Here is a 24,149-nt window from a genome sequence, read left to right as displayed (position 1 = left end):
GCATAGTTGTATTCATTTATATCCACTAGATGGCACTGTAACTTTAATAGATTCATAAATAAGGTGTGCAAGCAATTATGGGATTGTGCAAGCGCAGCGTGTAAGAGTGAGAGCAAGCAATTACACTGGAGAGCTACTGAAATCCATTGTGGGTCCAACGTTACTTTGGATTGGCATGGGGATGTTAGCTTCTTGCTAGCTGAATTCCACTGCTCTCAGAGACACGTTGTGGAGTTAATGATTACATTATTTAAAGCTGCTGTATGGGTGAGGATCTACTGTTCCGTGTGGGGTTAGGGTATCACGTGGACAGTGTGTTTAAAGCCGAGCCACTACTCAGATTGTTTTTACACACTTTAATAACAGATTTATCTCACTTGATTGTGATTTAGACTACATTTTACTTTAAGGTGACTTCCTCTATTAGTGATATCCCTTCTACATTATCCTATTTTGAATGTAAGCCTCGACAGTATAAACAACCCCAAATCATTATTTTGTCCTGTGCTGGATTGACTTTCGCCAGGCTACACAAACCTTATCAAAACATATAGGCCTATTGGCTAGGCTACATGAGGTGTTGCGCTAAAATATGAAAAAGTAGCAAAAAAATGGTATGCATTGTTCCTTGCCTTACACTGGGCATCATTCACAAGTGATGGGATAATGTTGTCACCCATCAGACTATTCTTGATTGAATCTTGTCTTTACATGTACTAAATAATATTTGTGAAATTTGTTTTGATTTAGAATGTACAATAATCATGCACCTGTCTGGAATCGGGCAGGGGAAAAAATACATTTCATCTATGCACTTAAATAGCGAATGGAGGATTCTTTTCCCTTGTTTCATTTTCATGCCAGCCAGGTAGGCTATACTCCTGTTGTAAATATAAGCAATGTTCTTAATATTAGGAAAGTTGATAAATACAGCACGAGTCAAAAGTTTGGACACACCTACTCATTAAAGGGTTTTTCTTCATTTTTACTATTTTCTACATTGTAGAATAATAGTAAAGACATCAAAACTCTGAAATAGCACATATGGAATCAAGTAGTGAACAAAAAAGTGATTTAACAAATCAAAATATATGTTATATTTGAGATACTTCAAAGTAGCCACCCTTTGCCTTGATGACAGCTTTGCACACTCTTGGCATTCTCTCAACCAGCTTCAACTGGAATGCTTTTCCAACAGTCTTGAAGGAGTTCCCACATATGCTGAGTACTTGTTGGCTGCTTTTCTTAACTCTGTGGTCCAACTCACTGAGGCTGCACTCGTGGAGGTGGTAAAAGACCTTTTAATGGTGTCAGACTGAGGCTCTTCCTCTGTCCTCGTGTTCCTAGACCTTAGTGCTGCTTTGATACCATAGATCAACACATTCTTTTGGAGAGATTGGAAACCCAAATTGATCTACACGGACAAGTTCTGTCCTGGTTTAGATCTTATCTGTCGGAAAGGTTTCGGTTTGTCTCTGTGGATGGTTTGTCCTCTGACAAATCAACTGTATATTTCGGTGTTCCTCAAGTTTCCGTTTTAGGACCTCTATTGTTTTCATTATCTATATATTTTACCTCTTGATGTCATTCGGAAACATAATGTTAACTTTCACTGCAATGCGGACGATACACAGCTGTACATTTAGATGAAACATGGTGGAGCCCCAAAATTGCCCTCCTGGAAACCTGTGTTTCAGACATAAGGAACTGGAAGGAGGCAAATGTTTTACTTCAAAACTCAGACAAAGCAGAGATGCTAGTTCTAGGTCCCAAGAAACAAAGAGATCTTCTGTTGGATATGACAATTAATCATGATGGTTGTAGTGTCATCTCAAATAAAACTGTAAAGGACCTCAGCGTTACTCTGGACCATGATCTCTCTTTTGATGAACATATCAAGACTGTTTCAAGGACAGCTTTTTTCCATCTCCGTAACTTTGCAAAAATCAGAAACTTTCTGTCCAAAAATGATGTAGAACAATGTATCCATGCTTTTGTCACTTCTAGATGAGAGTACTGCAATGCTCTACTTCCGGCTACCAGGATAAAGCACTAAATAATCTTCAGTTAATGCTAAACACGGCTGCTAGAATCTTGACTAGAACCCAAAAAAATGGTCATATTACTCCAGTGCTAGCCTCTCTACACTGGCTTCCTGTTAAGGCTAGGGCTGATTTCAAGGTTTAACTGCTAACCTACAAAGCATTACATGGGCTTGCTTCTATCTATCTTTCCGATTTGGTCCTGCCGTACATATCTACACGTACAATATGGTCACAAGACGCAGGTCTCCTTTTTGTCCCTAGAATTTCTAAGCAAACAGCTGGAGGCAGGGCTTTCTCCTATAGAGCTCAATTTTTATGGAATGGTGTGCCTGTCCATGCGACAGGCACAGACTCTGTCTTGACCTTTAAGTCTTTATTGAAAACTCATCTCTTCAGTAGGTCCTATGATTGAGTGTAGTCTGACCCAGGGGTGTGAAGTTGACAAAAAGGCACTGGAGCGATGAACCACCCTTGCTGTCTCTGCCTGGCTGGTTCCCCTCTCTCCACTGGGATTCTCTGCCTCTGACCCTATTACGGGGGCTAATTCACTGGCGCTTTTCCATGCCGTCCCTAGGAGTGGTGTGTCACTTGAGTGGCTTTAGTCTCTGACGTAATCTTCCTGTCTGGTTTTGAGGCCCCCTCGGGTTCATGCCGTGGGGAAGATCTTTGTGGGCTATACTCGGCCTTGTCTCAGGGAAGCAAGTTGGTGGTTGAAGATATCCCGCTAGTGGTTTGGGGGCTTTGATTTGGAAAAGTGGGTGGGGTTATATCCTGCCAGGTTGGCCCTGTCCGGGGGTATAGTCGGACAGGGCCACAGTGTCTCCAGACCCCTCCTGCCTCAGCCTCCAGTAATTATGCTGCAAAAGTTTGTGTCGGGGGGCTAGGGTCAGTCTGTTAACCTCACTAGGGTAGGGGGCACTATTTTCACTTCCGGATGAAAAGCATGCCCAAAGTAAACTGCTTGCTACTCAGGCCCAGAAGCTAGGATATGCATATAATTGGTGGATTTGGATAGAAAACACTCTAAAGTTTCCAAAACTGTTAATATAATGTATGTGAGTATAACAGAACAGATATGGCAGGCGAAAACCTGAGAAAAATCCAGCCAGGAAGTGGGATTTTTTTTATTTTTGTAGTTTCTAGTGAATGCCATTACAGTATCTATTGACTTAGGACTCAAATTGCACTTCCTGTGGCTTCCACTGAGGATTGATTATAAATATCGTTTGACATGTTTCTACAAACTTTACTGATACTTTTCAGATTTTGTCTGTCTGTTGTGACTGCCTTTGAGCCTGTGGATTACTGAACAAAACGGAGGTTTTTGAATATAAGGAGAGACTTGACGAACATTTATTGAGTAAATGGGAGTCTTGTGAGTGCAACCATATGAAGATCATCAAAGGTAAGTGATTCATTTTATTGCTATTTCTGACTTGTGTAACTCCTCTACTTGGCTGGTAACTGTTTGTAATGATTTGTCTGCAGGGTGCTGTTCTCAGATAATCGCATGGTATACTTTCCCCATAAAGCCTTTTTGAAATCTGACACCGTGGCTGGATTAACAAGAAGTTAATCTTTAAACCAATGTATAATACTTATGTTTTATGAATTTTATGAGTATTTCTATTTTTGAATTTGGCGCTCTGCAATTTCACTGGATGTTGGCCAGGTGGGACGGTAGCGTCCCACACCCCCTAGAGAGATTAAATCTGGAGTATTTCTCCTGTTTTATCCGGTGTCCTATGTGTATTTAATTATGCACCCTCTAGTTCTTTCTTTCTCGTTCTCTTCTCTCTTAAGACCTGAGTCCTAGGACCATGCCGCAGGGCCACCTGGCTTGACGACTCCTTGCTGTCCCCAGTCCACCTGTTCTGCCTGCGGCTATGGAACCTTGACCTGTTCACTGGACGTGCTACCTTGTCCCGGACCTGCTGTTTTCGACTCTCTATACCGCACCTTCCTAGGTTCCTGCCATTCTAGGGAGTTTTTCCTAGCCACCATGCTTCTACATCTGCATTGCTTGCTGTTTTAGGCTGGCTTTCTGTATTGCACTTTGTGACATCGGCTGATGTAAAAAGGGCTTCATAAATAAGATTGATTGAACTCATCCCAAACCATCTAAATTGGGTGATTGTGGAGGCCAGGTCATCTGATGCACTCTCCTTATTGGTCAAATAGCCCTTACACAGCTGAAGGTGTGTTGGGTCATTGTCCTGTTGAAAAACAAATGATAGTCCCACTAAGCCAAACCAGATGGGATGGCGTATTACTGCGGTAGCCATGCTGGGTAAGTGTGCCTTGAATTCTAAATAAATCACTGACAGTGTCCCCAACAAAGCACCATCACCTCCATGCTTCACGGTGGGAACACCACATGCGGAGATCCGTTCAACTACTCTGCGTCTCACAAAGACTCAGCGTTTGGAACCAAAAATCTCAAATTTGGACTCAGACCCAGGACAGATTCCCACCGGTCTAATGTCCATTGCTTGTGGTTCTTGACCCAAGCAAGTCTCTTATCGTCCTTTAGTGGCTTCTTTGCAGCAATTCGACCACGAAGGCCTAATTCACGCAGTCTCCTGAGCAGATGTCGAGATGTCTGTTACTTGACCTTTGTGAAGTGTTTATTTGGGCTGAAGAGGTAACTGGGTCTTCCTCGAGAGTCATCGTAGCGCTTGGTTTGAGACTGCTCTTGAAATGTTCCGCATTGACTGATTTTCCTGTCTTAAAGTAATGGGCTGTTTCTTTTTGCATTGAGCTGTTCTTGCCATAATATGGACTTGGTCTTAAAATAACAAATAGGGCTATTATCTGTATACCACCCCTACCTTGTCACAACTGATCGGCTCTTACGCATTGAGGAAAGGAATTCAACAAATTAAGTCACACCCGTTAATTGAAATGCATTCCATTAATCTGGTTGAGAGAATGCCAAGAGTGTACAAAGCTGTCAAGGCAAAGGGTGGCTACATTGAAGAATCTCAATATATTTTGGTTTAAGATTTGATTCCATGTGTTATGTCATAGTTGAAAATATTAGATGAAAACCCTGGAATGAGTAGGTGTGTTCAAACGTTTGACTGGTACTGCAAACAATAGATCTAACCTATAGAAAGCTGATGGGATCCTCTTTCTAATAGAAGCCATGAGGCTGTTCTCACACAATTGCATAGGTTATAGAAATGTTGTGCAACATGAGCTCATGAAATGTTTTACATTTGCATTGATGTCAGTGTGATTAGAGGGACAATAGAGTGCTGAGTACCAGGCAGTTAGCAAGTGTGGTAGGCTACTAATGACCATCACCAGCATCAGAGCTTGGAGAAGCCTAATTACTAAATGGTCACGTGGAATTTGACTGCTGGTAATACAGTCCTACTCCTTCCTCCATGTCACAGAAATGGACTGGTTCAGATAATCACACCAACAATAAAGTAAGTAAATCAACAGTTTAATCTCTGGATTTCGTCATGCATTTATATGGGATGTGAATCAGTTCCTGTCGTACAGTAAAGACAACTGTCCGTCTTTTCAAAGTCTTCATTCCAACGCCTTACATCTACAATTAGACAAAAAACATCCAGAATCAGCTGCAAAGAAATAACATTTAGTGAATGAGTTTGTGTATACACACCCACACACCTTGGTGAAACAGTTGCTAGCAGTGCCTGGTGGAGTCTCCGTACCCTGAATCTTCTGTCCAGTAGTGGTCACACACCAACAGTAACCTACCAGAAATAGACATGTTGAACATAATATATTTACTGTATTATTCAACTGAATTGGATAATTTAGAGTGTGTGTGTGTGTGCGCGTCCGTGTTAACCTGTAGAGCCCGAACATTGCTTAGGGGTGTATCGTCCAGCGGCGTCACACGTGGGGATGTAGGCTCCAATTGGGCCATGTGTTGCGGCATATCTAGCACGCTCACAGGGGGTCATGGGTCGTATCCCAGCATCTGGACACAGGTAACATACATTAATTGTAATGTGGACATAACATTGCAGCACATGCATGCCGGAATCTTGGGTTGCGTCCCATATGGGCCCTGGTCAGAAGTAGTTTATACGGAATAGGGTTCCATTTCAGATGTAACCTAGGTACTTCCTGGCTAAATATTGAAATTGCGCTACTTGTTTAAAAGCCCTGTGCAGTCAATTCAGTTTCTGTCTTCTGTATAACAGCTGATGAAACTAAGACTGAAAGTGGGGGTAAGTTGTGTCAGTGTTACTTCCTGACAATCCAATCATACATCCAGTTGAATGATCAAACCATTCATATCAGAATACCTCAGTCCAGCATCTAGACACCAATATACATCTCTGGAACAAGAGGAGTGGCAGGTAGCCTAGCGGTTACAGAGTTGGGCCAGTAATACAAAGGTTCCTAGATTTAATCCCTGAATGTCAAGTTAAAATATCTGTCTATGTGCCCTTGAGCAAGACAACCTTCTCTCCAGTGTCACGGTTGATAATGGCTGTCCAAGGGACAACTGGTTATGAAACAAAACATTAATACTTACGTGTGAATAGGACAGATCAACACCCACTAATGTTTTTATTAAAATGTTGGTGAGTAAGTGTGAGGTACATCTCTCTTACCTCCCAGAGCAAAAGCTGTGCTAACAAGCAGAATGATGGTCAATATGGCCATGGTGATAGTCTCCTGAGAGAGAGAGAGAGAACAAGAGCGAGATTAGTTGAGCATTTTAAATCATCTGGAATGGCTGTGGTACTAGAGGAGAGGTTGAGGAAACCCTGTGATGAGTACAAAACTTATGCAACAATTGCTAAACCCAGTCCTGAGGACCCCAACATGCGAGTATCGGCAACACGGCGCGCTACGATTCTTCCACTAAAATTCAGGTATCTATGAATCCTTCCCAAATGGCTCCTCATTCCTTATGTAGTGAACCACCTTTGACGAGGGCCCACAGTGCACTAAGCAGGGAAGGGGAAGCAGACTTGATCTTGACAGAGACTTCAATTCACTACAAAGGTAACTATTAGTCTATGCTCTTAAATCCAGAGGGTCGACCCACAAAAAGGGGTCATATATAGTGCACTACAATTGACCAGGGCCAGATAAGATTAACGTGCCATTTGAGAGGCAGCTAGTCTACTAAATAATATCACACGCTCACCTTCTGCACTCTTCCAAGGGATTCACTGGTTGTCTCTCTGTTGTCTGTGAGTGATGGTCTACCTCTTCCACCTCTCCTTTTAAAGGATCTGTCACAGGTGTGACTAGTTGCCTCATTAACCCAACGAGAGATCCCGTTGTCGGGCCATTAGCTGGTGGTGTAAAGTACTTATGTAAAAATTATCTAATTCACACACTTATCAAGAGAACATCCCTGGTCATCCCTACTACCTCTGATCTGGCAGACTCACTAAACACAAATGCTTCCTTTGCAAATTATGTCTGAGAGTTGGTGTGACACTGGCTATCCGTATTCAAATAAAAAAAAACAAGAAAATGGTGCCGTCTGGTTTGCTTAATATAAGGAATTTGAAATGATTTATACTTTTACTTTTGATACTTAAGTATATTTCATCAATTACATTTAATTTTGATAATTCAGTATATTTGTTGAAACTTTTAGACCCTAACTCAAGTAATATTTTACTGGGTGACTTTCACTTTTACTTGAGTGATTTTCTCTGAAAGTAGCTTCATTAGGCAGTGAAGAGAGTAGTAGAGGAAGATGGGTCCAGGTTCGAGGGATCCTGTTGTGGTTGTAGCTGCAGAGAACTCCTTGGGTTATGAGATTTTACTCCAGAAGAGTTACAAGGTGTGATGAATGATAGTGTCCCGTTCTCCCAGGCTGCCGGCCTGCTGTAGGACAAAGCCCACGCAGAATGACTCAGCCCACTCAGTTGTACTCAGCCCATGCACTAGGACTCAGCCAACCCCATAGTATGATTATGCATTAATGCTTTTGTTATAAAATAATATTTTTATTGTGAAAATTATCTTCCCCAAACGTGAAACTCATGCGCTGCATGTGCATGCCAGTTAGTCTCTACACCCATTGTAAAGAGGTTATTTGGCCACTTTAGTTGTAATACAAATGTAGCCAGGTGGTGAAATGGCATAGTTGTATTCATTTATATCCACTAGATGGCACTGTCCCTGTAAGAGATTCATAAATAAGGTGTGCAAGCAGTTATGGGATTGTGCATGCGCAGCATGTAAAAGTGAGAGCAAGCAATTACACTGGAGAGCTACTGAAATCCATCGTGGGTCCAACGTTACTTTGGATTGGCATGGGGATGTTAGCTTCTTGCTAGCTGAATTCCACTGCTCTCAGAGACACGTTGTGGAGTTAATGATTACATTATTTAAAGCTGCTGTATGGGTGAGGATCTATTGTTCCGTGTGGGGTTAGGGTATCACGTGGACAGTGTGTTTAAAGCAGAGCCACTACTCAGATTGTTTTTACACACTTTAATAACAGATTTCTCACTTGATTGTGATATAGACTAAATTTTACTTGATGGTGACTTCCTCTATTAGTGATTTCCCTTCTACATTATCTAATTTTGAATGTAAGCTTCGACAGTATAATCAACCCCAAATCATTTTTGTGTCCTGTGCTGGATTGACTTTCGCCAGGCTACACAAACCTTATCAAAACTGTCAAGTTACTACATCTCTTTGGCAACGAGAATAAAACTTTATCAACTTGTACAGGGCGAGAAGCTAGCTAGCTAAGAAACAGTGGAGGTAGTCAGTTAGCTAGATAGCTTAATGAGCGACGGACAGCAGGTGCCGCTGGATGGAAACGCCGACGGGACAATCAGCATCAAGTGAAAATCGCTAACGAGGATCAAGGACAAGTTGGCGTTATAATGGCAATGTTTGGGACTAATCACTGAGTTTGTGGAAGAGAACGAGGACTGGACAGAATATGTGGAAAGGTTGGGACACTTTTTCTTGGCAAATGGAATCACAGATGAGGCTAAACAGCGCTCTATTCTCTTGAGTGTGTGTGGGGCTAAAACCTACAAGCTAACGAGGAATTTGGCTACACCACGGAGACCGGGAGAAATTCCTTTTGGGGATCTAGTTGCTCTCGTTCAGACTCACCACAATCCAAAGCCTTCAGTGATTGTCCAGAGGTTCAAGTTTAACTGCCATTTTCGGAAAACAGGTCAGTCTGTTGCTAGCTTTGTTGCTGTATTACGTGAACTCTCTGAACATTGTGAATTTGGGGCTATGTTAGAGGACATGCTCCATGACAGATTAGTCTGTGGCATTCATTTTTTTATTTGTATTTATTTCACCTTTATTTTACCAGGTATGCAAGTTGAGAACAAGTTCTCATTTACAATTGCGACCTGGCCAAGATAAAGCAAAGAAGTTCGACAACAACACAGAGTTACACATGGAGTAAAACAAACATACAGTCAATAATACAGTAGAAAAAAATATGTCTATATACAATGTGAGCAAATGAGGTGAGTTAAGGGAGGTAAAGGCAAAAAAAGGCCATGGTGGCAAAGTAAATACAATATAGCAAGTAAAACACTGGAATGGTATATTTGTAGTATTAGAAAGTGCAAAGTAGAAATAGAAATAATGGAGTGCAAAGGAGCAAAATAAATAAAATAAATAAATACAGTAGGGGAAGAGGTAGTTGTTTGGGCTAAATTATAGATGGGCTATGTACAAGTGCAGTGATCTGTGAGCTGCTCTGACAGCTGGTGCTTAAAGCTAGTGAGGGAGATAAGTGTTTCCAGTTTCAGAGATTTTTGTAATTTGTTCCAATCATTGGCAGCAGAGAATTGGAAGGAGAGACGGCCAAAGGAGGAATTGGCTTTGGGGGTGACCAGAGAGATATACCTGCTGGAGCGCGTGCTACAGGTGGGTGCTGCTATGGTGACCAGTGAGCGGAGATAAGGGGGGACTTTACCTAGCAGGGTCTTGTAGATGACCTGGAGCCAGTGGGTTTGGCGACAATTATGAAGCGAAAGCCAGCCAACGAGAGAGTACAGGTCGCAGTGGTGGGTAGTATATGGGGCTTTGGTGACAAAACGGATGAGGACAGCATACAGCGCCGGTTGCTGGGGGAAGCCACACTGACTTTCAAGAGAGCGTTGGAACTATCTCAAGGGATGGAGATGGCCGCTAGTAATGTGAAAAATATTCAAAAGTCCAACAGTGGAAGTTGTGCAGTGCATCAGGTGACAAAAGAGGTGGCAGGAAAAAGGGGAAAAGCAGTGGAATGTTTCAGATGTGGAGGAACACATTATGGTAACAACTGTAAGTTCATGGAGACAATTGCAACAAAAAGGGACATTTAGCTAAAACATGCAGGGGTCCTAGGAGCAAGCCATAGGGTGGGCGGACTGGGCTGGGCAAGTTCGCAGCACCAAAGCCTCAGTCAGCAGCTAGAGAGCACAGAGGAGGAGGAAGAGCATTGTTCCTACAACATGTTTAATGTGAGTGAGCCGCGCGCAGAGCCTATCTATGCTACAGTGGAGGTAGATGGAAAGCAGATGAGGATGGAGGTTGACACGGGGGCCTCTGCCTCTGTCATAAGTGAGGAGACCTACAAACAAATCTGGGGCTCAAGACAGGCTTCTGCCCTCACACCGGCAGGGATCAGATTGCGTACGTACACCGGGGAGACCATACCATTGCGGGGGCTCTAGAGGTGGACATTGCATACAACAGCCAGGAAGCGAGAGCAAGGCTCCTGGTGGTGAAAGGGAATGGGCCTAGTTTAGTAGGGCGTGACTGGCTAAACAAAATACAACTGAACTGGGGTGAGATAAAACAGACCCGAGTGACTGAGGATGTCATTCAAAAGTACCCAGAGATTTTTAAAGACGAACTGGGGACACTGCAGGGCACTGCAGTTAAGCTGTTCGTGGATCTTCAGGCCGAGCCTCGCTTTTTCAAGCCCAGGACTGTGCCTTACGCCATGAAAAAGAAAGTGGAAGATGAGTTGGAGCGGCTGCAGGAAGCAAACATCATTACTCCCATTCAGTTCTCCTGCTGGGCAGCTCCTATCGTTCCCGTTCTGAAAAGTGACGGCACGGTGTGTATATGTGGGGACTACAAACTCACCATTAACAGGGCCTCTAAGCTAGACGCTTACTCGCTACCACGGATGGAGGACTTGTTCGCGACACTGGCAGGAGGCAAGACGTTCTCAAAGCTTGACATGAGTCACGCCTACCAACAGCTCCTCCTGGATGAGGACTCAAAAGAGTATGTCACAATCAACACGCACAAAGGCTTGTTCAGGTACAACCGCTTGGTATCCGGAGTGGCGTCCAGCCTAGCCATTTTCCAGAGGACAATGGACAATCTGCTGCAAGGGATCCCTCATGTAGCAGTGTACCTGGATGACATCCTGGTTACAGGAGAGACGGAGGAGGAGCACCTCCACCATCTGGACCAGGTGTTAAAGAGATTCTCTGAGGCAGGGCTGTGCCTGAAGCGTAGCAAGTGTACATTCCAAGCACAGAGTGTGACATACCTAGGTCACAAGATCACAGCGCAGGGTCTGTGTCCTGTGGAGGACAAAGTCAAGGCAATCAATGATGCTCCAAACCCCAAGAATGGGTCAGAGCTCAGGTCGTTCCTGGGCATGGTGAACTACTATGGTAAGTTCCTCCCTGAGTTGTCAACAGTGTTGGCTCCACTTTATCAGCTGCTCCACAAAGACTGTAAATGGAAGTGGGGGCCAGCACAAGAGAAAGCTTTCAAGGAAGTGAAAGCACTGCTACAATCAGCACAACTTCTGGTTCATTTTGACCAAGACAAAGAGATCATCCTGTCATGTGACGCCTCGCCCTATGGCGTCGGGGCAGTACTCTCTCATCAGATGAAGGAAGGGTCAGAGAAACCCATTGGATTCGCATCAAGTACGCTGACGAGTGCTGAGAAGGGTTATTCACAGTTAGACAAGGAAGGTCTGCAAACGCAGACGCGCTCAGCCGTCTCCCGCTACCAGAGATGCCTGCCACAACTGTGGTGCCTCCCGAGACAATTTTCCTAATGGAGAGATTGTCAAACTCAGCTGTGAATGTCAAACAGATCAAACAGTGGACAGACCGGGATCCTATCCTGTCCCAAGTGAAAAGATTCCTGATGCAGTGTTGGCCTCCTGTCATAGAGGATGATGGACTAAGACCTTATGCAAAGCGCAAAACTGAGCTGAGTGTGCAGGATGGCTGCATACTCTGGGAGTCCAGAGTGGTTGTTCCACCCCCTGGCCGTGCACAAGACATGGATGAGGTCCATGAGGCTCACCCGGGTGCCTCCCAGATGAATAGTTTAGCCAGATCTTACATCTGGTGGCCTAACATGGATCAGGAGGTAGAAGACAAAGTTAAATCATGTTCTGAGTGCCAGATCTACCAGAAGATGGGGCCGTCCACGCCACTACATCTGTGGGAGTGGCCTGACCGCCCATGGTCCAGGCTGCACATAGACTTTGCAGGCCCTTTCATGGGTCACATGTTCCTTGTCATGGTGGACGCGCACTCCAAGTGGCTGGAGGCGCACATCATGAGCAACATCACAGCGACCACAACCATCGAAAAGCTTCGGCAGGTGTTTTCAACCCATGGTCTGCCGGACTCTCTGGTGTCCGACAACGCAACAACGTTTACCTGTGACTTGTTCCAAGAATTAATGCGAAGAAACGGGATTCGCCATGTCTGCAGTGCCCCGTTTCACCCGGCCTCAAACGGCTTAACGGAGCGGGCTGTGCAGACACTGAAAGAGGGGCTCAAAAGGATGACTGGGGGAACCATCACAACTAAGCTCTCTCGGTTCTTGTTCCAGTACCGCATCACGCCGCAAACAACAACAGGACAGGCTCCAGCAGTGATGTTAATGGGCAGAAAGCCAAAAGCTCACCTGGATCTACTGCATCCGAACATCAGAGCATGAGTGGAATGGAAGCAGGAGAAACAAAAAGTGAGACATGACCACCACGCGAGGGAGAGACAGTTAAAACCCAATGACACTGTCTACATCCGCAACTTCACAAGCAGCCAACGCTGGTTGCCAGGTATCATTCTGAGTCAGAGTGGTCCCGTCTCCTTTGTGGTCAAACTGACTGATGGTCGAGTCATGCGCAGACACCAGGACCACCTCCGCCTGCGCTATGACAAAGACAAGACCATGTTTTCAGACGGAACAGCTGTGGGTGGTAGTGTACAAATTGAAACCCCACAGGAAAAAGCATCTGAGGAACAGGGGCATTCAGTGGTTCCAGCAGAGGGTGATGGACATTCTCTCACAAACACCCAACCCGCTCCTGTGCCCTCAGACCCAGCTCCACTGGGACACACCTTACCTGTGTCTCGTAGCACACCAGGAGTACTGCGCAGATCACAGCATAGTCACAAGCCTCCTGAAAGACTAACTCTGTAGTTGAGACTGAGAGACTCGTGGTGTTAGTGTTTGTTTGGAGCAGCAGACCTAGTTGAAAAGAAATAAGGACTGTCATTTTTTTTTTTTACATTTACAGTAACACCAGCAGAAGGTCTACAGTGTTGTGTAGTAAAGAAAAGAAAACACTGATGTGGTTTACTTGTTAACCTTATGTTTTCCTTACAGGGGGGGAAAAAGTTGCCAAAGAAAAGGTATGCATTGTTCCTTGCCTTACACTGGGCATCATTCACAAGTGATGGGATAATGTTGTTACCCATCAGACTATTCTTGATTGAATCTTGTCTTTACATGTACTAAATAATATTTGTGAAATTTGTTTTGATTTAGAATGCACAATTATCATGCACCTGTCTGGAATCGGGCAGGGGAAAAAATACATTTCATCTATGCACTTAAATAGCGAATGGAGGATTCTTTTCCCTTGTTTCATTTTCATGCCAGCCAGGTAGGCTATACTCCTGTTGTAAATATAAGCAATGTTCTTAATATTAGGAAAGTTGATAAATACAGCACGAGTCAAAAGTTTTGACACAGCTACTCATTCAAGGGTTTTTCTACATTTTTTGTATTTTCTACATTGTAGAATAGTAGTGAAGACATCAAAACTCTGAAATAGCACATATGGAACCAAGTAGTAAACAAAAAAGTGATTTAACAAATCAAAATATATGTTATATTTGAGATACTTCAAAGTAGCCACCCTTTGCCTTGATGACAGCTTTACACTCTCTTGGCATTCTCTCAACCAGCTTCACCTGGAATGCTTTTCCAACAGTCTTGAAAGAGTTCCCACATATGCTGAGCACTCGTTGGCTGCTTTTCTTAACTCTGTGGTCCAACTCACTGAGACTGCATTCGTGGAGGTGGTAAAAGACCTTTTAATGGTGTCAGACTGAGGCTCTTCCTCTGTCCTCGTGTTCCTAGACCTTAGTGCTGCTTTGATACCATAGATCACCCCATACTTTTGGGGAGATTGGAAACCCAAATTGATCTACACGGACAAGTTCTGTCCTGGTTTAGATCTTATCTGTCAGAAAGATATCGGTTTGTCTCTGTGGATGGTTTGTCCCCTGACAAATCAACTGTATATTTCGGTGTTCCTCAAGTTTCCGTTTTAGGACCTCTATTGTTTTCATTATATATATATATTTTACCTCTTGGTGATGTCATTCAGAAACATAATGTTAACTTTCACTGCTATGCTGACGATACACAGCTCTACATTTAGATGAAACATGGTGAAGCCCCAAAATTGCCCTCCCTGGAAACCTGTGTTTCAGACATAAGGAACTGGAAGGCGGCAAATGTTTTACTTTAAAACTCAGACAAAGCAGAGATGCTAGTTCTAGGTCCCAAGAAACAAATAGATCTTCTGTTGGATCTGACAATTAATCTTGATGATTGTAGTGTCGTCTCAAATAAAACTGTAAAAGACCTCAGCGTTACTCTGGACCATGATCTCTCTTTTGATGAACATATCAGGACTGTTTCAAGGACAGCTTTTTTCCATCTCCATAACTTTGCAAAAATCAGAAACTTTCTGTCCAAAAATGATGTAGAACAATGTATCCATGCTTTTGTCACTTCTAGATGAGAGTACTGCAATGCTCTACTTCCGGCTACCAGGATAAAGCACTAAATAATCTTCAGTTAATGCTAAACACGGCTGCTAGAATCTTGACTAGAAGCCCAAAAAATGGTCATATTACTCCAGTGCTAGCCTCTCTACACTGGCTTCCTGTTAAGGCTAGGGCTGATTTCATGGTTTAACTGCTAACCTACAAAGAATTACATGGGCTTGCTTCTATCTATCTTTCCGATTTAGTCCTGCCGTATATACCTACACGTACAATACGGTCACAAGACGCAGGTCTCCTTATTGTCCCTAGAATTTCTAAGCAAACAGCTGGAGGCAGGGCTTTTTCCTATAGAGCTCAATTTGTATGGAATGGTGTGCCTATCCATGCGACAGGCACAGACTCTGTCTTGACCTTTAAGTCTTTTTTGAAAACTCATCTCTTCAGTAGGTCCTATGATTGAGTGTAGTCTGACCCAGGGGTGTGAAGTTGACAAAAAGGCACTGGAGCGATGAACCACCCTTGCTGTCTCTGCCTGGCTGATTCCCCTCTCTCCACTGGGATTCTCTGCCTCTGACCCTATTACGGGGGCTAATTCACTGGCGCTCTTCCATGCCTTCCCTCGGAGGGGTGTGTCACTTGAGTGGCTTTAGTCTCTGACGTAATCTTCCTGTCTGGTTTTGAAGCCCCCCTTGGGTTCGTGCCGTGGGGAAGATCTTTGTGGGCTATACTCGGCCTTGTCTCAGGGTAGCAAGTTGGTGGTTGAAGATATCCCGCTAGTGGTTTGGGGGCTGTGGTTTGGAAAAGTGGGTGGGGTTATATCCTGCCAGGTTGGCCCTGTCCGGGGGTATAGTCAGACGGGGCCACAGTGTCTCCCGACCCCTCCTGTCTCAGCCTCCAGTAATTATGCAGCAAAAGTTTGTGTCGGGGGGCTAGGGTCAGTCTGTTAACCTCACTAGGGTAGGGGGTACTATTTTCACCTCTGGATGAAAAGCATGCCCAAAGTAAACTGCCTGCTACTCAGGCCCAGAAGCTAGGATATGCATATATTGAATGCCATTACAGTATCCATTGACTTAGGACTCAAATTGCACTTCCTATGGCTTCCACTAGATGTCAACAGTGATTAGAAATTGTTTCAGGCTTGTATTCTGAAAAATGAGGGAGTAAGACCACTTTGAATGAGTGGACCATTCAGTGTCCCAGAGGTTTTTCATGCGCACGACTGAGAGCACGCCTTTCTTGTTTACCTTTTATATTGACAAAGCTATTGTCCGATTGAAATGTTATTGATTATTATAACTAAAAACAACATCATTTGACATGTTTCTACAAACTTTACTGATACTTTAGATTTTTTGTCTGTCTGTTGTGACTGCATTTGAGCCTGTGGATTACTAAACAAAACAGAGGTTTTTGAATATAAAGAGGGACTTTATCGAACATTTGAGTAAATGGGAGTCTTGTGAGTGCAACCATATGAAGATCATCAAAGGTAAGTGATTCATTTTATTGCTATTTCTGACTTGTGTAACTCCTCTACTTGGCTGGTAACTGTTTGTAATGATTTGTCTGCAGGGCGCTGTCTTCAGATAATCACATGGAATACTTCCGCCGTAAAGCCTTTTTGAAATATGACACCGTGGCTGGATTAACAAGAAGTTAATCTTTAAACCAATGTTTTATACTTCTAGGTTTTTTATGAATTTTTATGAGTTTTTCTATTTTTGAATTTGGTGCTCTGCAATTTCACTGGATGTTGGCCACCCCCTAGAGGTTAAATCTGGAGTATTTCTCCTGTCTTATTCTATGTCCTGTGTGAATTTAAGTATGCTCCCTCTAGTTCTTTCTTTCTCGTTCTCTTCTCTCGTGCAACCTGAGTCCTAGGACCATGCTGCAGGGCTACCTGGCTTGACGACTCCTTGCTGTCCCCAGTCCACCTGGTCTTGCTGCTGCTCCGTGTCAACTGTTCTGCCTGCGGCTATGGAACCCTGACCTGTTCACCGGATGTGCTACCTTGTCACGGACCTGCTTTTTTCGACTCTCTCTATATCGCACCTTCCTAGGTTCCTGCCATTCCAGGGAGTTTTTACTAGCCACCGTGCTTCTACATCTGCATTGCTTGCTGTTTTAGGCTGGCTTTCTGTATTGCACTTTGTGACATCGGCTGATGTAAAAAGGGCTTCATAAATTCATTTGATTGAACTCATCCCAAACCATCTAAATTGGGTGATTGTGGAGGCCAGGTCATCTGACGCAGCACTCTCCTTATTGGTCAAATAGCCCTTGCACAGCCTGAAGGTGTGTTGGGTCATTGTCCTGTTGAAAAACAAATTACAGTCCCACTAAGCCAAACCAGATGAGATGGCGTATCAATGCGGTAGCCATGCTGGTTAAATGTGCCTTGAATACGAAATCACTGACAGTGTCACCAACAAAGCACCATCACCATGCTTCACGGAGGGAACGCCACATGCGGAGATCCGTTCAACTACTCCGTCTCACAGCCTCAGCGGTTGGAACCAAAAATCTCAAATTTGGACTCTTATCGTCTATTAATCTGGCTTCTTTGCAGCAATTCGACCATGAAGGCCTAATTCACGCAGTCTCCTCTGAGCAGATGTCGAGATGTCTGTTACTTGAACTTTTTGAAGCGTTTATTTGGGCTGCAACAGAGGTAACTGGGTCTTCCTTTCCTGTGGCCATCCTCATGAGTCATCGTAGCGCTTGGTTTTTGAGACTGCACTTGAAGAAACGTTAAAAGTTCTTTAAATTATACGGATTGACTTACCTTCCCATCTTAAAGTAATGGGTTTGCATTGAGCTGTTCTTGCCCTAATATGGACTTGGTCTTAAAATAACAAATAGGGCTATTTTCTGTATACCACCCCTACCTTGTCAAAACTGATCGGCTCTTACACATTGAGGAAAGAAATCCCACAAATTAAGTCACACCTGTTAATTTAAATGCATTCCAGGTGACTACCTCATGAATCTGGTTGAGAGAATGCCAAGAGTGTACAAAGCTGTCAAGGCAAAGGGTGGCTACTGTGAAGAATCTCAATATATTTTGGTTTAAGATGTGATTCCATGTGTTATGTCATAGTTGAAAATATTAGATGAAAACCCTGGAATGAGTAGGTGTGTTCAAACTTTTGACTGGTACTGCAAATATAGTAGAGCTAACCTAAAAAAGCTGATGGGATCCTCTTTCTAATAGAAGCCATGAGGCTGTTCTCACACAATTGCATAGGTTATAGAAATGTTGCGCAACATGAGCTCATGAAATGTTTTACATTTGCATTGATGTCAGAGTGATTAGAGGGACAATAGAGTGCTGAGTACCAGGCAGTTAGCAAGTGTGGTAGGCTACTAATGACCATCACCAGCATCAGAGCTTGGAGAAGCCAAATGACTAAAAAGTCACGTGGAATTTGACTGCCTTCATTTCTTGTAAGTGCCGGTAATACAGTCCTACTCCTTCCTCCATTTCCCAGAAATGGACTGGTTCAGATAATCACACCAACAATAAAGTAAGTAAATCAACAGTTTAATCTCTGGATTTCTTCATGCATTTATATGGGACGTGAATCAGTTCCTGTCGTACAGTAAAGACAACTGTCCGTCTTTTCAAAGTCTTCCTTCCAACGCCTTTCATCTACAATTAGACAAAAAACATTAACATCCAGAATCAGCTGCAAAGAAATAACATTTAGTGAATGAGTATGTATACACACACACACACCTTGATGGAACAGTTGCTAGCAGTTGATAGCAGTGCCTGGTGGAGTCTCCGTACCCTGAATCTTCTGTCCAGTAGTGGTCACACACCAACAGTAACCTACCAGAAATAGACATGTTGAACATACAATATTTACTGTAACATTACACTGAATTGGAGAATTTAGTGTGTGTATATGTGCGTCCGTGTTAACCTGTAGAGCCCGAACATTGCTTAGGGGTGTATCGTCCAGCGGCGTCACACGTGGGGATGTAGGCTCCAATTGGGCCATGTGTTGCGGCATATCTAGCACGCTCACAGGGGGTCATGGGTCGTATCCCAGCATCTGGACACAGGTAACATACATTAATTGTAATGTGGACATAACATTGCAGCACATGCATGCCGGAATCTTGGGTTGCGTCCCATATGGGCCCTGGTCAGAAGTAGTTTATACGGAATAGGGTTCCATTTCAGATGTAACCTAGGTACTTCCTGGCTAAATATTGAAATTGCGCTACTTGTTTAAAAGCCCTGTGCAGTAAATTCAGTTTCTGACTTTTGTTTAACAGCTGATGAAACTAAGACTGAAAGTGGGGGTAAGTTGTGTTAGTGTTACGTCCTGACAATCCAATCATACATCCAGTTGAATGATCAAACCATTCATATCAGAATACCTCAGTCCAGCATCTAGACACCAATATACATCTCTGGAACTAGAGGAGTGGCAGGTAGCCTAGCAGTTAGAGAGTTGGGCCAGTAACAAAGGTTCCTAGTTTTAATCCCTGAACGTCAAGTTAAAATATCTGTCTATGTGCCCTTGAGCAAGACAACCTTCTCTCCAGTGTCACGGTTGATAATGGCTGTCCAAGGGACAACTGGTTATGAAACGAAACATTAATACGTACGTGTGAGAATAGGACAGATCAACACCCACTAATGTTATTAAAATGTTGGTGAGTAAGTGTGAGGCACATCACTCTTACCTCCCAGAGCAAAAGCTGTGCTAACAAGCAGAATGATGGTCAATATCGCCATGGTGATAGTCTCCTGAGAGAGAGAGAACAAGAGCGAGATTAGTTGAGCATTTTAAATCATCTGGAATGGCTGTGGGAACTAGAGGAGAGGTTGAGGAAACCTTGTGTTAAGTACAAAACTTATGCAACAATTGCTAAACCCAGTCCTGAGGACCCCAACAAGCGTGTATCGCTTCTTCCACTAAAATTCAGGTATCATCTAATCTATTGTATGTGGTTGAAGAGCCTGGCACATAGGAATATGAATCCTTCCCAAATGGCTCCTCATTCCTTATGTAGTGAACCACCTTTGACGAGGGCCCACAGTGCACTACGCAGGGAAGGGGAAGCAGACTAGATCTTTTCAGAGACTTCTATTCACTACAAAGGTAAGTATTAGTCTATGCTCTTAAATTCAGGGGGTCGACCCACAAAAAGGCATCATATATATATAGTGCACTAAACTTGACCAGGGCCACATAAGATTAAAGTGCCATTTGAGAGGCAGCTAGTCTACTAAATAATGTCACACTCTCACCTTCTGCACTCTTCCAAGGGATTCACTGGTTGTCTCTCTGTTGTCTGTGAGTTATGGTCTACCTCTTCCACCTCTCCTTTTAAAGGATCTGTCACAGGTGTGACTAGTTGCCTCATTAACCCAACGAGAAATCCCGATGTCGGCCATTACTACTTAAGTAGTATTTTGGGGTATCTTTACTTTACTACTTCTATTTATTTCAACTTTCACTTCACTACATTCCTAAAGAAAATAATGTACTTTTTACTTAGATTTTGAATGCTTAGCAGGACAGAAATAAATTGTCTAATTCACACACTTATCAAGAGAACATCCCTGGTCATCCCTACTGCCTCTGATATGGCAGACTCACTAAACACAAATGCTTCCTTTGCAAATTATGTCTGAGAGTTGGTGTGACACTGGCTATCCGTAATCAAATAAAAAAATCAAGAAAATGGTGCCGTTTGGTTTGCTTAATATAAGGAATTTGAAATTATTTATACTTTTTCTTTTGATACTTAAGTATATTTTATCGATTACATTTAATTTTGATAATTCAGTATATTTGTTGAAACTTTAGACCTTTACTCAAGTAATATTTTACTGGGTGACTTTCACTTTTACTTGAGTGATTTTCTCTGAAGGTAGCTTCATTAGGCAGTGAAGAGAGTAGCAGAGGAAGATGGGTCCAGGTTTGTGGCATCCTGTTGTTGTTGTAGCTGCAGAGAACTCCTTGGGTTATTAGATTTTACTGCAGAAGAGTTACAAGGTGTGATAAACGATAGTGTCCCGTTCTCCCAGGCTGCCGGCCTGCTGTAGGACAAAGCCCGTGCAGAAGGACTCAGCCCATGCATTAGGATTCAGCCCACTCAGTTGTTCTCAGCCCATGCACTAGGACTCAGTCCACCGAGAAGGACTCAGCCAACCCCATAGTATGATTATGCATTAATGCTTTTGTTATAAAATAATATTTTTATTGTGAAAATTATCTACCCCAAACGTGAAACTCATGCGCTGCATGTGCATGCCAGTTAGGATCTACACCCATTGTAAAGGGGTTATTTGGCCACTTTAGTTGTTATACAAATGTAGCCAGGTGGTGAAATGGCATAGTTGTATTCATTTATATCCACTGGATGGCACTGTCCCTGTAAGAGATTCATAAATAAGGTGTGCAAGTAGTTATGGGATTGTGCAAGCGCAGTCACTTGATTGTGAATTAGACTGAATTTTGCTTTATGGTGACTTCCTCTATTAGTGATTTCCCTTCTACATTATCCTATTTTGAATGTAAGCCTCGACAGTATAAACAACCCCAAATCATTATTGTGTCCTGTGCTGGATTGACTTTCGCCAGGCTACACAAACCTTATCAAAACATATAGGCCTATTGGCTAGGCTACATGAGGTGTTGCACTAACATATGAAAAAGTTGCAATTGTTCCTTGCCTTACACTGGGCATCATTCACAAGTGATGGGATAATGTTGTCCCCCATCAGACTATTCTTGATTGAATCTTGTCTTTACATGTACTAAATCATATTTGTGAAATTTGTTTTGATTTAGAATGGACAATTATCATGCACCTGTCTGGAATCGGGCAGGGGAAAAAATACATTTCATCTATGCACTTAATAGTTTCAAAATGTTTTTCTTCTTAATTTGGCCTTCGCACTGATCTTTCTGTACATTTGTTACATTTCCAGTTTTTATATTATTTGGAAAGAATTGCTTACCATAATACGGAAAAAAAATTATGAAATGTACGATGTGTATGCATTCACTACTGTAAGTCGCTCTGGATAAGAGCATCTGCTAAATGACCAAATGTTTTATGTAAATGTATAATCTTCATTCAGTGGGAAAGGATGAGACGGAAAAGTGAACATCTGCCTTTAATAATTAGCTTCCTCTTCTAAAATATCATTGAGAGAATCATAGATGACTCCGTCTTCAGTAACTAGTTTCTGCAAATAATTTTTGTTAGCGTTCCTGTATGGGAGATTCAGGAATAATTTGTGCATTTTTCTCCATATTCCATACAGTTTGCTTTATTTTTGTAATAGATTACATTAGATTGTTCTTGAATAAGTTCCTCATGTTCTATTTGTTTTTTCTCTAACTTATTTTGTATCTCTGTAGTATCTTTTTTTATTGCTATCTACCTGTACTATTAGTTCATGGATTTCCCTTGTTAGTCTTGTCTCTTTAGCCAGAAACTGTTTTTTTATGGGTGGTGGTCCCCAACAACAAGATATGGGTGGTCCCCAGTCCACCTGGCCATGCTGCTGCTCCAGTTTCAACTGTTCTGCTGCGGCTATCAAGCCCTGACCTGTTCACCGGACGTGCTACCTGTCCCAAATCTGCTGTTTTCAACTCTCTAGAGACAGCAGGAGTGATAGAGATACTCTGAATGATCGACAACCACTGTGATTATTATTATTTGACCCTGCTGGTCATCTATGAACATTTTAACATCTTGGCCATGTTCTGTTATAATCTCCACCCGGCACAGCCAGAAGAGGACTGGCCACCCTTCATAGTCTGGTTCCTCTCTAGGTTTCTTCCTAGGTTCTGGCCTTTCTAGGGAGTTTTTCCTATCCACCGTGCTTCTACACCTGCAATGCTTGCTGTTTGGGGTTTTAGACTGGCATTCTCTACAGCACTTTGTGACATCAGCTGAAGTAAAATGGGCTTTATCAATAAATTTGCTTGATTTGATTGATTGCATGTGACGCACAATCAAGCTACGCTCTGAAGATGCAAGTGTAAATGGGCTCGGATGCAAGTCTACGTGGTGTTAGGTTGCGTCAATTCGAATCTGGTGTCAGGACAAAGAGACACTCTGGTCTCTAGTACTATTTCACAGCTGTTTATTAAGCTAAGTAAATAGTGATAAATGCAATGTTCGTATATACGGGTTCACTGTAACACCTCGCAGGGCAGACAGAGAACTGAAATGACATCATAAGTTCTTCCTTAAATACTTCTTGACAGACGTAGTTCCCTCTCCCTGAGGGCCTGTCATAGTAGAGGCTTGGGTGTGGTTTAGACTTACTCCAGCCTATCGTTGGCGTGCAGGCTGGTCCCAGCCTCTAGACGCATCTTTGTTGCCAGGCATAGTTGTCTTCTAGCTTATCTTCGTGTGTGTATCCGAGAGTCAGACACCCAAGGACAGTGCCTGTTCTTGTGCCACAGCCATTCTCCCCTCTATCAGTTCCTCACATACACCTGTCCTTGAGCGGCCCCACAACCAGGCATTGTGTGTGTGTGTCACGAGTCTACTCAGCCTACACTCCTACTAGCCAGCAACCCTCCAGTTAGTCATGTCTATTATATGTTGCTCAATCTATGTTAATACAATATTAACCTCTTAGTGCATTACAGTCCGTTCATACTTAGGCCTACATCTACTGTAAATGGTAATGCATCACATCTAATAAGTGAAATAAAACCCAACAGTGGGCTGAGTTCTACTGCACGGGCTTTGTCCCACAGCAGGCCGGCAGCCTGGGAGAACAGGACACTATCGTTCATCACACCTTATAACTTCTCTGCAGTAAAATCTCATAACCCAAGGAGTTCTCTGCAGCTACCACCACAACATCTATTTTCTGTGATTTATGTTCTATTTCTGTGGTACAGTTGATCACCATGGCTATGAATGCTAAGAAACCAACCTTACTGAAACACATGTTATTCCTATCACTCTCTATTGGCCTCGGCATACTCACAGGGAGCCTCTCAGGATCCCTCGAAACTGGACCCATCTTCCTCTACTACTCTCTTCACTGCCTATGAAGATTCCTTCACAGAAAATGACTGAAGTAAAAGTGTAAATCACC

At 43.1% G+C, this 24,149-nt stretch overlaps 4 protein-coding genes across 6 annotated transcripts in view; 2 read left to right on the top strand and 2 right to left on the bottom strand.

The window, feature by feature from the left end:
* The window catches only part of LOC115194835 (equistatin-like), a 244,947-nt gene extending 237,700 nt beyond the window's left edge, over window positions 1-7,247 (bottom strand). The window contains exons 1-5 of one of the 2 annotated variants that reach the window (XM_029754756.1): window positions 7,192-7,247; window positions 6,650-6,713; window positions 5,875-6,006; window positions 5,691-5,776; window positions 5,484-5,607 (exon numbers count right to left, since the gene is read on the bottom strand). In XM_029754756.1, the coding sequence (XP_029610616.1) occupies window positions 5,602-5,607; window positions 5,691-5,776; window positions 5,875-6,006; window positions 6,650-6,701 (276 nt within the window). In that variant the 5' untranslated portion in view covers window positions 6,702-6,713; window positions 7,192-7,247 and the 3' untranslated portion in view covers window positions 5,484-5,601. Of the gene's footprint in view, window positions 1-5,483; window positions 5,608-5,690; window positions 5,777-5,874; window positions 6,007-6,649; window positions 6,714-7,191 lie in introns of those variants that run through there. The other variant, XM_029754755.1, reaches the window with a different exon arrangement.
* LOC115194861 (equistatin-like) overlaps window positions 1-24,149 on the top strand; it is a 364,924-nt gene that overhangs the window by 322,894 nt on the left and 17,881 nt on the right. The window lies entirely within an intron of this gene.
* The window catches only part of LOC115194830 (equistatin), a 360,364-nt gene that overhangs the window by 332,558 nt on the left and 3,657 nt on the right, over window positions 1-24,149 (top strand). The gene's annotated exons all lie outside the window — the stretch shown is intronic.
* LOC115194849 (equistatin) lies at window positions 18,581-20,425 on the bottom strand. The gene is made up of 5 exons (XM_029754776.1): window positions 20,322-20,425; window positions 19,754-19,817; window positions 18,982-19,113; window positions 18,792-18,887; window positions 18,581-18,704 (listed from the first exon to the last, which is right to left on the bottom strand). The coding sequence occupies exons 2-4, from the start codon at window positions 19,803-19,805 to the stop codon at window positions 18,808-18,810; spliced, it is 264 nt and encodes an 87-aa protein (XP_029610636.1). The 5' UTR covers window positions 19,806-19,817; window positions 20,322-20,425; the 3' UTR covers window positions 18,581-18,704; window positions 18,792-18,807.

Source organism: Salmo trutta, chromosome 5 (assembly GCF_901001165.1).
Source record: "Salmo trutta chromosome 5, fSalTru1.1, whole genome shotgun sequence".
Taxonomy (NCBI): Eukaryota; Metazoa; Chordata; class Actinopteri; order Salmoniformes; family Salmonidae; genus Salmo; species Salmo trutta.
Note: the sequence above shows the minus strand (reverse complement) of the source record. Positions and strands in the feature narration are given on the sequence as shown.